Below are 14,118 nucleotides of genomic sequence, written 5' to 3' on the forward strand. Positions count from 1 at the left end.
GCTGCTTAGCCACGACAAAGCTGGACTCTGAGGCTCAGCCCCAGAGATCAATGAAGGAACCCTGACACCACTCAGGTTTACAAAACCTAATCAGTGTATCAGCCCAAAGCAAAGTGAAGAGGGAGAATGTTATCAAACCAAGCTCACATAAACAACGACACACTGACAGAACAGCGCATTTAAGAGTAACTATGAAAATAAATGCCACAGTTCAAGTTGAGTAAGAGCTTACATATATTTTTATAAACACATCTAAGTATATATATAAAGAAAACAACTTTTTAAAAAGTTGGTATTTGGCCCTCAAGTTTTTGTAAAACAAAATGGAAAAGCATCATCACCTAAGTGCCAGCTGCCTCATTAAATTAAGAATTAACTGTCTTTACTATTTTTCACAGATGTATCCAATGGATGGTGAGTGAAACATGCAATTATGTTTCTCTTTCATAAGTAATTAAGAGCTGAGTTGGTTTTTATTAGTCTACATTATCTTCTGAGTAGACCAGAAAGAAAATGAGAAGCATCTGAGGGAAAGGAATCTAAAGAACTGCATCAACAGGCTGCCATTAGATACCAGTTTGAAACCAGTACCTGGATTAATCAGAACAGTCCCTGAAGATCTTGCCTGGACATTGTGCCCAGCTGGGCACGAGAGTCAAAGGATCTGGAATCTAGAATTCAGACAATCTTCCTTCCATTTTAAGCATAGACTGAAGGACAAACAAGGCCTGAGCCGCCTGAATGGAACATTCCACACAGTCCTATGCTAGGCTCTCTTAAGAGCCTCATCCTGAGTGCTGCCCTCCTGATAAGAATAAATAAATGAATCTTTGAGGAAAATAAAAAGGAAGAGAAAAAAAAAGACTAGGGGATGTGAGGTGTCCCAGGGTCTCTGGTTTTCAACAGAGGACCTGCTGAGCTCAGGGAGCGAGAATTCCAGGGCTCTGCTCTAAGTTACAGCAGAGTCTCTCCCACTGAAATCTCAATGACTTCTCAACTCTATAACGGCTGCTGCAGAAGAGAAGTCTTTGCTATCTACTCTAACTTCTAATGCACCAGGGCTCTGGAAGACTATTACCCAGCAGCCAGCCAGGGAAATATTTAAGTCCTTGGGGAAGAATTAACTTGGAACTCATCAATCCACCTAGCTTTTGCAGTGGTATGAAATGCGCAAGTGAGCAAGAACCACGGATTGCTATGAACCAAGAAATGACATATGCCTACATGTTAAGAAAGTCTCAGGATGACTTTTCTTGGTTTAGTTGGGAACACATTAAGACTGTATCAGATCTTGCAAAAAAAAAGAACTCTTTCCAGCAATTAGAACAGAGAAATTCGCTCAGGAAAGTCAATGTGAAATGAAGTGGTTTTGGTTTAAGAATCTATTATGATAAATTATACTTGAATAGAAGGGGCAGGAGATCTACCAAGCTTGATTTAAATTTTAACAACCTATTCTGATTTCCAAAATGCATCAATCTATTCTAATAACAAATGATCTGTTTTTCCTCACGTAAGTTAGGGGAGTTAGACCTGTATTTTAAAATCCAAGCAAAGACAGGAAGCGCACAATAGTATCATGAAAAGAAATCATAGAAAATTAAGATATGTGGATTAAAAAAAACCCTCAGATAGGCAGATAGCATACTTTGTGCATTTATAAACTAATTTCATTTCGGGAATCACCAAGGCAAGCTATTAACCATTCTACCTGAGAAAGGCTGCTAACAGAATTGTGTTTTTACAGATTAGTATGGAGAGGACTACAAGTCTTTATATCAAAAATTAGTAATAGTGTGGTTCTGTAAAGTGATGCAGTGTTTTTTTTTTTTTTCCACCTCAATTTGTCTGTCAAGTGTCCCAGCTGATATGCCAGTTATTCAGAGTGGTCTGATCTCCTATGATAGTCCATCTCCTAAAGTGGTACTGATGAGAAAAACCACGATTCTGACACATCAATACAAGTGGGAACAGCAGACCAAACACGACCTCTAGATGTAAACATTTTCACATCCCTTCTCACAAAGGTCGTGCTTTCCGGACAAAGGGCACAGTGGTCCCAAGCATGCAGCATGCACTGCTAGAGCACCTGTAGCCAGAGCCAGGCAGAGGAAAGTAGGGGCCGTGCAGGGGCCAAACACAACCAAAACCAAGCCAACAACAAAATACTAAAACAAAACGAAACAAAACAAAACAAGAGATATTCTCAATCTTTTCTAGCAACCAAAACATATTAATACTGTACTGAAGGTAAAAGATAATAAAATAAAAGTTTCTTTCAGCTGTATCAGCTTGCCCAACAAAATGAAAAGACCTTTCCCATCAAAGACTGCTATAAAACCAGAAAGACTGATAACAGAAAGTAGTTATTTTAAAGCTGGCCATTTAAATGTACATAAAAATAAAAATTTATATCTAAAAAGGATGTATTGCTCTGTTCATTATCTCCTAGTATGTTGTAACAATATGAACAGGTACTAAGCGCAAAAAAAAAAAATCCCTAGGTAAACAAAGTAATAAAATAGGTTCTTTACTTAAAACTTCTCAAAGTCTTTCCTATGCTGGTAGATACAGTGCTGCCCCTCACTGTGCTGCTGGTCCCTTACAGGGGGGATATGGCTACAGTTTTTCCCACCCATTACTTGTGGTTAAGAGTGCCTTTTTCTTCCAGACCAAGTTCTGAATCTCATGTGCAGAGAACAGCACTTTGGCGAACATGGACCCAGCCCACTCAACTCTCCTCGCCTTCAGAGGAGAAAACTGAAGCCAGGTACTAAGTTATTTCTCAGTCAGAGAGGGGCAGAGCCAAAACTCTTGCTCTTTTAGTTAGCATTTGAGAATTCTCTGAGAGAGACCACGGAAGTGGTAATTCAACAGGTGGGGAAATTTCAGAACCTTTTACTATCAAAAACAGCTTTCATGACCCCCACATACAAATTATAAAAAGTTAAAAGCAAACTCTCCCCAAATTACTCTAATACATTGATCTCAACAGAAAACAATGGTAACTCAAAGGCATCTCTGATTAGTCCTATCATCTACTGTAAGGGCTAAGGATCAGGAAGTTTCTTACCTTTCCCTCAGAAACCCATACCAACTGGTTCTGTTGTTGCTGAATTGCTTCTTTCAGTGCACCATACCAACCATCATTCATTGAATTTAAGTTAATCGTAGCTGAAAATAAATTAACAACATTGTTTTACAGTTAGAACTCTGTAAAAAGCCAGAATTCACTCAACCCTAAATGCGCCAGCTCAATCATCATTCCTTAGTTATTTGAAGGATAATGTTTGAGGACACACACCTTTGAAATTTCTATTTTGGCATGGTACATGTTCTTTGACTCAAACAGCAGCTGTTAATGTTAACAGGAAGCTTTCCAAGGCAAAGGTTATATATATCACTTTTAGCATTTGAACAACTCAGTATTTTTGTCTACATATTGTTGCCTAGACATTTTAAACTACATGAAGGCCTTTAATCTACTCACTTGTAAAAAGATGGTGATTATTTTTACGAAGTTTATGAGACCGTTCATATAACTTTCTGGCACTTTTCCGAGATTCTGGACATAACCTCATCCTCATGGTTTTCACACCCTGCTTAGAATCAGGGTTAAGGAATACCACAATGGGATACCACTGGGCATAATTCAGACGATCAACTGCATTTGGTGTTACATCTAATAAAGCATGTTTGTCCTGGAGGCACACATACACACAAAAAGTAAACAAGGACACAAGACAGAGTTAATTAAGAATCTTCACCTTCAAAAAAAAGTCACAGCCTAAAATACATTCCAATGGTAATGGACATTTAATTGGGCTCCAAAATGTCTCAAGAGTACATGTTAGGAAAAACTGTAATCAGAATTCAGTACAATTTCTGGCCCAATTAAAAAAAAAACAAAAAACAACAACAACAAAAAAAACTTCACGCTCACTTTAAGATAGCCCTGATACTTGCAAGTTGACAGTATTATCTGTGTTCTATAAAGTGAGAGTATACAAATTTAATGTTCCTGACATGATCTTATAAAGTAACTATATTCCCTATGCATATAAATATCTTTTGATGCATGTAATACTGTTTCAGTGAAAGTGGTTATGGAATGTCCTTAAGTAGGGGCTTAATCTTCTTATGGCAGGCCAGTAATCATTTTAGAAAAGCTACTTTACTACTTTCAAATTAACTGAACTTCATCCCACTCAAAAACAACATTCACAGATTATAATGAAATAGGTCAATTTTCGATAACTTACCTGATCTATTATTTGCTTTATTGTATGAAGGCGAATAATGCCAGAGCTACGTTGGTCAGTTCCAGCATCTCGTGGTTCACTTTCTATCCATGACATCAAAAGACAAAAACAAAAAATCAAATGTCCATTGATTAGACCACAGTTTTTCAACTACTGGGCACTACCACATGCTGGACTCTGTAATAGTTATAGGGGCTGTCCTGTGCACTACAGCCTGTTCAGCAGCATTTCTGGCCACCTCCTACTACATGCCTCTCGTCCGTATTATGACAAATAAAAATGTCTCGAGGAGTGGCCAGTATCCTCAGTGAAGGAGATCCCTGGTCAACTGTCACTGTGTTAAATTAACACTTCCCAACAATTCTGGGATTAGAGAAGGTAAGCAAGGCACTCGTTTCAGGAGCGATATTCAATGGGGTGCCAAAAAACCTTAGCAATCAAGTAATACTTTTGGGGGACATATGTTTGAAAGATCAAAATTAAAAACAATAAGGAATTAATAAGTAAAACTTAAATAAAAATTATTTTAGACTGTCACTGGTCAAGAAAAATTGTTAGGTGCCTGGGTGGCTTGGTTGGTTAAACGACTGCCTTTAGCACAAGTCATGATCCTGGAACCCAGGATCAAGTCCCACATCCAGCTCCCTGCTCGACAGGGAGTCAGCTTCTCCCTCTGACCTTCCCCTTCTTGTGCGCTCTCTCATTCTCTCCTTCACAAATAAATAAATAAAATCTTAAAAAAAAAAAAAGAGAAGAGAAAAGAAAAATTGTCAAATATGGCAATTCTTTCAATTGAAAATGAGATTTTAAAAAATAAACTTAAAAATAATATTGATGAGCTTGCTTCCATTAAAGGAAAATAAAATGACCAATTCTGTTTTGGTATAAGTAAAATATTTAAACTTGAAATAATGTTGAGTTTCATACAACTATATTTTATGTTTTCCAAAAATTTTCTAACTATGTTCTGGAAAAAGACATTAAAAAAGAGGTAAAAATATGTACGTATGGAGACCCATTTTTTCTTTTGCCTAACACTCTAGGATGGGTTGGCATGGCACTATTTCCAAAGGTTTTACACATTGTGACATGCAAAGAAAATGACATTATTTGTACAGCCAACAGAGATAACTTAGGAGGCCTCTTCTGGGTGAAGCCCCGTCCAGCCGCTGGTGGCCAATGAAATCAATACCTGGATAGGTCCACAACCCATAAGCAACAATGCTGTAGCAGAGGGGCTGAGGAGTTCTGGGTTAGAGGACTTTTTGGAACCTGGGTGCAGAGAAGGCTGTTAATTTGTAACTGAGACAGCCTGCGGTTTCACACTGGCATCCTCTCCCTCCCTAGTGGTGTATAATATGCCAAGTGCAGCTTGAGCCAGTTACTAACCAGAAACCTCGGAGGTCTATTAATATGAAGTTCTTCATTAAAAAGGCACAGCAATGTTTATGACTCTGGTCACAAGGAAAACTTTAAAGACAAACAGGAGCTCTGGTGTTTCAGATGAGACAAAAGCAGAGATTTGGAAGGACAAAGGTCACACTGAAGGACAAGCTGAACGCCGCTAGGGAATGAGACTATCATAAGATAAAGCTCTACCAGCAAACAGGGCAGAATTTCAAATCTGGTGAACAGAGAATTAAAGAGAGATCAACTGGTAGTTTTGGTTGGAGAAAATGCTACTAATTCTTTAGCAAAAGACTCTCACTGGACCCAGAGAGGATACATAACTATGCTATCTGAATACCTTTTTTAAAAGCCTGGCTGAAGTGTAGAAAAAACTCAATTAAAGCAATCAATTACTCCCTCAGGTAGAGCTTCATAAGTCTTTACACATACTTTTCCTATATTTAAAAACCCTAAGTTTGGTTATGGCCGGGGCTACCACCACCTTCTTTAGGCCAAATGTTATCTACAAATGATGACCCAATAAAACCTCTTCTGAAAACACTAACAAACTGAAAGAGGAAGCAGAGATAAACATTTTCTAAACTTGGTCAAATTTTACTATCATTTGTCTGCAAATCTTCTCAGTTTCATAAACTAAATAGCCTCATTTAACTTTCAGAGAAAAGCAATATAATAAAAAGGCAATGCTCTTATTCTTTAAATTAAAACTGTTAATGCAGGTCTCATCTAATGACAGTACGAACGACGACGACAAAGGCACAACCCTTCAGATGGCAACAGCGATCATATGCAACCATATGTAACCATATGCAATCACATGTAACCAGAAAATGCTCATGTTCCACAGCTTATTCCTGACTGTATTTGGGAATTCTAAGAAAATTATCATAAACATGGAAAAGCTATATTTCTGAGGATTTAAATCCTTCATAAAACAAAGCAAAGCTGAAACAAGCAAATAAAATATGAACCGATTTCCACATCCTTTACAAAAGTAAAATATAAAATTGAAACCAACTATTTATAAACAACAGAAGACTAATCAACCAAAATTTGGTTGCACAATGGATAATTTTAAAAAACAAGGTTTTATCTATTAAAGGAGGAAAACCGAATAAAGCCCCACATCCCACACTGTTTGCTTGCAAACGGTGGTAGGGTGGAAGAAAATACAATACGATAAAATTTAGGATGATGATGATATATGTCATCAAATTAATATTCTAAGCTTTCCAAATAGTGAGTATTTCTATAATTAGAGAGAAAAAACAGCTTAAGGTTTTATCTATAGCTTAAAGCAAGCCAAAGTGGTCATAACCAAGTCTGTATATTTAAAGTACCACAATAGCTAAACTAAAAGAATCTGCAAGCAAAATCTATTAGGCATTTAAAGCACTATATCTTCATTATTTATATTTAACACTAACTTACTATAAATGCCTACAATAACTGATGGCATGAACCATATTTTTATTACCCTTTTTATATACTTGTTTCTGTTAGCTCAATGACTGAAAGCATTGGACTAAAGCCAGGAAGGGTTGGGTTCAAAGTTGAGTTTTGTCACTCATTAGCTGGGTGTCATCAGGGAAGTTTAGAGTGAAGAGGCTGGTTGGCAATGGTCCTAACCACCCTAAGACTCAAGTTGCTCAACTTCAGCATGGATACTCTAATATTTACCCATGGTGATATTGTCAGATTTATTAAACAAGATCATGTTCAATTTTCATATGAAGCCCAGAGCTTCATAAATGGTGATTCTTTTTATTATTAAAGGGAAGTAGTACAACCAGGACACAGTCACTCGAATTTGCCTCCAAATTAAATAAACTGGGTAAACTGCAAACTTTCACTTACAGAAAGTTTTATTTCTGCTAGATGAATGGTCAGACCTTTCCTTTAGAGGAGTACCAAGTAAGGCAACACCCTCAACCTCATCTAAGTCCATCGTAAGGCCACTTACTTGCAATCTGATAAATATCTGGTTCCTCTCTTGCCAGCTTTTCTCTGGCAACATCAGCTATTGGTCCAAAGATAGTTACAGGCCTCAGAAATCCAGCTGGGAGAAATTCAAAGGAAAAATAACACAGTTTATACTTTTCCTTTCTTAAATACATTTACATTAATGGTATTAAGGTTACTCTATAAAAAATAAATCACCTTCTCGAAGAACAACTCTTTCATAGGCTGGAAACTTTGTTTGAACTGGCTGAGCTGACAAATCCTCCCTGCTCTTTCGAAGATTTCTCTTGGAACTGCGAAGACCCCGGAATCTCCAGAAGTCAGCACGGTCTCCCCCAGCTGTTTTTGGAAGTGTGTACTGTACACTGGCTAACTGCTCAGCCCTGGACAAGACAGAATAGAGGACAGACAGATGGATAAATATATTTGAAAAACAAAATGGAAAAAGACCCATAGATGACACAAAATGTCAAAATACTGGACAGAACTCTACATGTAGTTTAAATCTTAATGGCTAAACTAAGATAAAGAAGTTCTGGGGCATCTGAGGGCCTCAGTGGGTTAAGTGTCCAACTCCTGATCTCAGTTCAGGTCTTGATCTGAGGGTCGTGAGTTTAAGCCCCACCCACATTGGTCTCCACAATGAGCGTGGACCCTACTTAAAATAAAGAAATAATAAAATACAAAAATAAAATAAAATCGTTTGTACAACTAAGTCAGTCATAGATACTATGAATATAATGAAAACTAATTCTTTACATTGCCAAAATTTCCCAGTGGGATTCAAGTCTTCCATCATCATTTGCTTAAGTTATTTTATGAGAAGTATCCAAACATTCATACCTGTTCTTATTAGGGATGATGCCTCGTTCTACTTCTTTATGATTTTTGCCAATTCGAATAGCGAGCCAAGAGCCTAGTTTCCCATTGTACAAGGTATCCACAACACGGAACACCTCTCCTTTGTTAAAACTAAGTCCATAGGGAGATTCCTTTTCATATTCAAAATGGGTTCTAATATAGAAAGAATCTCCTACATCTGATTCTACGATGCGACGATAAACTAAAAGGAATCAAAACAAAAACATTATCAATAGCGAGTAAGATAAGAAATTACTCTGAAGAGATAGATTATGTGAAGATGCTCTGATAATAATAAAACCAACAGCATTCAACATATGTTGGATCCACATACCACATTAGGCATTCTATCTCAGGTACAGCACCATTATCTCATGAAATAGGACAGTTTAGCACCTCCATTTTGCAGATGAGGAAAAGTAATGCAGAAACAGATCAAGCAACTTGTCCTTAACCACACAGTTCTATTTCTATCATCTAACTTAACTTTGCTGCAAGTATTACAGACAGTCACATTTTCTAAATAAGTGGTTCTCAAATGAGGGTAATTTTGTTCCCCCAGGGGATATTTGGCAATATCTGGAGACATTTTTGATCAGGTAAGTGTGCTATTGGCATCTAGTGGATAGAGGCCAGGGATGTTTCTAGGCATCCTATAAGGCATAGGTCAGCTTCTACAAAAAAGAATTATTTGGCCCAAAACAAAAATAGTGCTGAGGCTGAGAAACCCTGTTCTAACTGAAAAGTGTATCTTCCTAATCAAAGAAAATTAGGCATTCTCTTTAATTAATGCTAACAAAAATGTATTGCTTAGACAATATCAGTAAAAAATTTGGAAGGTGACTGTATACTTTTGTATGGTTCTGATGGCTAATAAACAACTAGGATTTTTCTATGCCTTGTGAAGAGCTGGACAGCACTCTACTTAAACTAGAATGTCATAAAGGTTGGTCCTATAATTACGCTTTCTAAAGAGCAGAGTGTTAAGACTGTACCTCTAAGTGACTTGAACTCTGAGATTAACAAATGCATTTATCACTCAACTTTGAATGATTTATTTAAAAATGGAAATGAAAATCCCTATTTAAGTTCTCAGAATTCTGTAGATTTTTTCCATTTTCTGACAGTATCTCACCATCTTTTTTCTTCTGAGCCAATATAGTCACTTCTTCTCCTTTAGGGAGGTCGAGTAGGAAAAGGACGGCTTCTTCTCTTATGATGTTTGTGAAATCTACATTGTTTACCTGTTAAAATATATTTCACAAATTATTCTTGGCCATATTTTAAGATTATGAAAATACTTATCTACACAGAAAACAAAGATTCTCAGACTTTACGTAATTTGGAAACATCACAGCTTTCAGAGGGAAAAAACCGATTTTCCTTTGGAGAAAAATAATAAACTCTAATTTAAAATATGTAGAAACCAAGTAAACTGAGTAAAGGTGTAAATTCATTTAAAGAGTAGCCACAATGCATCCTGGCATTAATGATCATCTACTGCAATATCCAACCAATTTAGACCAAAAAGACAACATCTAATTCCAAGTATCTATTATTATAAGCCTTCTGGCTTTAAATTTTGAAATTATAAACTCCACAAATGTAACTTAAAACTAATATAATGTTGTATACCAGTATACCTCAAAAAAAAAAGATTTTAATTCTGTGAATTTAAAAATAGAGCCTTTTTACTAGATTCTGAAAAAGAAATCAGAAGGAAATAAGAAAAATAAGACAGCACATGCATTGTCCCAACTCTATAAGAACATCTGTATGATGTAGGCTCAATGTCTGCAAAGTCATTAGGTACTTATATTAGAAGCTCTTAAGGACCAAAGGAAACTTATCAAAATGTTACTGGTGACTATATGCAGGATCACAGGTAGATTTTCTTCTTTTTACTTTTTGAAAATTTTCCACATTAAAAAAAATAATAATAACATGCACTACTTTTATGATATAAAACAAAAGTAAATTATTAAGAAATAATTTTAAAATGATGTACATAAGGGTGCCTGGCTGGCTCAGTTGGTAGAGCAGGTGACTCTTATGCCGGGGTTGTGAGTTTGAGTCTCATGTTGGGGGTAGAGCTTACTTAAAAAGGAAAGTAAGAGCTTTAAAAAAAAAAAAAATGATGTATGTATGCCCTGACTATTTCCAATAGGATATGAGGTGGTTAAGAGGTCTGTTTAATTTCTTTAGTGTAGTGAACATCACTCTCCATGTTGTATCTGAGTACAATGTATTATCACAAGGAGGAATCAAAGTACAATGTCAGATGGAAGCCAGTAAGTCAAAGATGATAGCTTGACTTTTATAGGAAGTTTGAAGGGAAAGGAGAGGAGGAGGAAAATGGCCATAGGTAGCTCATACAGTGGGGAGGGGACTCAGGAGAGCTCAAAGTGAAGATTCTGATGGTGGGCTGCTGACATGAGCCCTCAAAGTCGAGATGGAGACCTGTAGCAAGAGAGAAGCAGCGAGCTGCTGACATTCTCCAAGCTTTAGAAGAACCATAAAGGAAGGGTGGAAAGAATTTACAAGACTAAAAGAGCACCAGAATGACAGTGTTATGGAATCCAAGGAAGAAAGCACTTCAAGAAAGATTATTTAAGACAGTCAAAACACTGCTAGGAAATAAGGGAAAACGAGAGCTGACGGTGCCATTAGGTTGATGATGGCTTATGAAACTTCAGGTTGAGCAGTGGTTATGATGGAAGTCGGATAATAAAACTTCAGGACAGTGATGACTGAAAAGGAAGCAAGGCAGGGACTGACAACAATTTCAACAGCAAAAGGAGAGAAGTAAGACAGTAGAGAACGGATGAAGAGCCAGAGGAGAGGCAAAGAGAAAAACATGAGCAAAGCAGCAAGGTTCCGAGTTGGAGACTGAAGCCAGGATAGGGAGCAGGAGGTAGCCCAAATGCAGGAAGACCGGAAGAGAGGTAGCAATGACAGTCTATGGTGGAGAGGTGGAGCAAACAGGAACTCATATTGAACAGATATGATCGGGTTAAACCGGACACAGTTTCTCTGCCAGGACATCTGGATATTTTAAGGAGACAGATAAAAATGATACTATATGACTAGACAGCATCACTTACGGCAAAGATAGAAAAACAACAACAGCAAAATAAAAGAGACCACACCTAAGCTGGGCTTTCTGACTTCAGTAACTGGTCTTGTCTCTTGTGGGGTATGAAGCTTCAGAGCCACAGCAGCTGACACATTTGCCCATTGGACATCCCCATTTCCTTGCAGGTAAGCCATCTCCAGGGTAAAGAAAGCCCCACACGGCTATGTGGACTGCTGCAAAGATGGCTCCCTCTCCCATGGGAGAGTGACAACTGATGGCAAGTTGTGCCCTATGTCAGTCTTGCCAGCCTGAATGTCTAGTTGAACTTAAAAAGACTACTTGGTGGATATCATAGGGATCTAAGACCTTTATTTTTTTTGGTAAGTTCTACAAACATCAGAGATTGAAATAAACCAGAGGATCATACCCTGTAGTAACACATATCACACCAATAAACAAGACCAAATGCAGAAATGGGAAGGGAAGAGGTCAGTATAACCAAGACCAGAACGGATTCCTCATCTGAATGGATATTTGGTTCAAGAGACTATGACTTGAGATTACAACTGAATTATAATAATAGGTTTGCTGTATTTGATGTCTTTCTCTAAAGATCTAAGTACTTTCAAACCATATCTCTGATATACTGACATACCCTGAGAATTTGATCACCCTCTTCTAAGCCTTCTTTGGCTGCAGGGCTATCTTCTAGAACACCAGCTACAAATATTCCAACATCATTTCCACCAGCCAGGCGCAGACCCACACTATCTCCTTTTCTGAATTTTACCAATTTCATGCTGGGCCTGTTAAAACAAATATTTCATTTGAAACAGTTAAGAGAAGCTTGAAAAGTTACAATAAATCGCTACAATGAAAACCACACTCAGAATGAAACAAAGACCATCATCTCTGAAATTCCCCTCATACCACTATTTACTGAATACAATTTAGTATTAGAATTCCAAATCAGCTTTACTGGCACTTTCTTTTATTCTCTGAACAATGAGTTTTAAAATATCTAATATGCAATTACTGTTTTATAACTAATTAATAAAACTACTTTATAAAAATAATATTTTCCCAACTCTTAGTGTCTTGGATGCATACGGGGCATTTGCAATAGTTAAAAACATCTTCCACTCTTTTCATCCCAATTTATACCATATCATCTATACAGAATAACTGAGCAGTACAGTTTTTCAAAGGTAGAAACGGAAGCATGAATTGACAAACTTTCCTAATACCAGGGAATCAAAATGAGTCTCCAAGCACGTGATCTGCACATCCAAGAGATAGTGGTTTTTAAACGTGGCAGTTGGTACACTCTGACACAGATCACTTACTCTGCAGCCCCTTTGGATTTTAAATAAAAAACTTATCAGCCTTCAGCCTTTCTGGATTAGTCACATATTCAATCTCTGCCCTTTTCTTACTAGAGAGAGAATGGAAAAGGAATTAATGTATGCACATTCTTTTATAATCAGTGTAGTGCCAAAACCTTGTGCTAGCCCTGAAATAACAACTAAAGGACATCATAGAAGAATGGGTAGGGAGAAATGGATCATAAATGCAAACCACTCTTTAAGGTAATTAATTACAAATAACATACATAATTACAAATTACCCATCTAGGTTTCCATAACTCTCCCACTTTTCTATTCAAGAAGACACACAATCCTATTACCTATTCTGACATGAAGTGCAAAAAAAGTCCCTTTCCTCTTAATTCACTAATTAACAATGAACAAATGATTAGAAGCCAATAGAAAATAAAAAACACAAATCAATGAATGAATGAGTTGAGGAAAGAGAGGAGGGTCTAATTCTTTCAAACAACTGAAGACCACCTTACACTTCTGGATCTTATAAGGTATTCACACTTGTCCCATTTCCTTACCTGGAACAAACATTTACTAGATGTAAACATCAGAGCCTGTAGGTTAGATGAAGTCACTCATTGTCAGGGCTGGTGACACCCTTCCTCCTTCCATGAAAGTACTGGCCAGTGTTATCATGGGCCATGTGAATCGCTTAGATATGACAGTGTCCTACTTTTCCAGGTAAGTCCAGAGTCTGCTCACAGACTCCTCTTCCAAACCAATCATATAGAGAGCTTTTTGAAACACTTCCTCAAAGTCCTTGAGACTCCAGATCCCTGGTGGTCCTTTTGTAACAGAGACTGATCTAGTGTGCCTCAGAAAGTAAAAATCGTTGACTGTAGTCTGCATCCTTTAGTAAAATCTGTCTTTTTAAAGGACAGCTTTAAGCCCACTCTCAGGGTCACGTAGCCCAGATGACTGACATTTTATACTCTGCTTTACCGGTATTACATCAACTACTTGTAGTAAGAAAAAGTAAACCATTTAACCAATTCTGCCCCAAATCCAGTCACTGGACTTTAATAAATAATCAAATGTTTCCTGGACCAGCTACCCACAACCTCAAATCCTCTTCAGTATCTGTTCTTCAGGGCTCTCTTGAGAAATAGGTCTCTGGAATTAATCATTCCAGTTTTCTTAAACTTTAAAGAGTTATAAAAGCTTT

General features: G+C 37.3%; 1 protein-coding gene across 6 annotated transcripts in view; it reads right to left on the bottom strand.

Moving 5' to 3' along the window:
• LOC111152592 (tight junction protein 1) overlaps positions 1–14,118 on the bottom strand; it is a 250,919-nt gene that overhangs the window by 20,220 nt on the left and 216,581 nt on the right. For all 6 annotated transcript variants that reach the window (XM_022511098.1, XM_022511100.1, XM_022511099.1 and 3 more), the window contains 8 exons: positions 12,227–12,377; positions 9,631–9,739; positions 8,478–8,697; positions 7,833–8,017; positions 7,636–7,731; positions 4,263–4,345; positions 3,491–3,701; positions 3,074–3,174 (listed from right to left, as the gene is read on the bottom strand). In XM_022511098.1, coding sequence (XP_022366806.1) covers positions 3,074–3,174; positions 3,491–3,701; positions 4,263–4,345; positions 7,636–7,731; positions 7,833–8,017; positions 8,478–8,697; positions 9,631–9,739; positions 12,227–12,377 — 1,156 coding nt within the window. The remainder of the gene's footprint in view (positions 1–3,073; positions 3,175–3,490; positions 3,702–4,262; positions 4,346–7,635; positions 7,732–7,832; positions 8,018–8,477; positions 8,698–9,630; positions 9,740–12,226; positions 12,378–14,118) is intronic.

This window comes from Enhydra lutris, unplaced genomic scaffold, assembly GCF_002288905.1.
Source record: "Enhydra lutris kenyoni isolate GAN:26980312 unplaced genomic scaffold, ASM228890v2 scaffoldscaffold29, whole genome shotgun sequence".
NCBI classification, from domain to species: domain Eukaryota; kingdom Metazoa; phylum Chordata; class Mammalia; order Carnivora; family Mustelidae; genus Enhydra; species Enhydra lutris.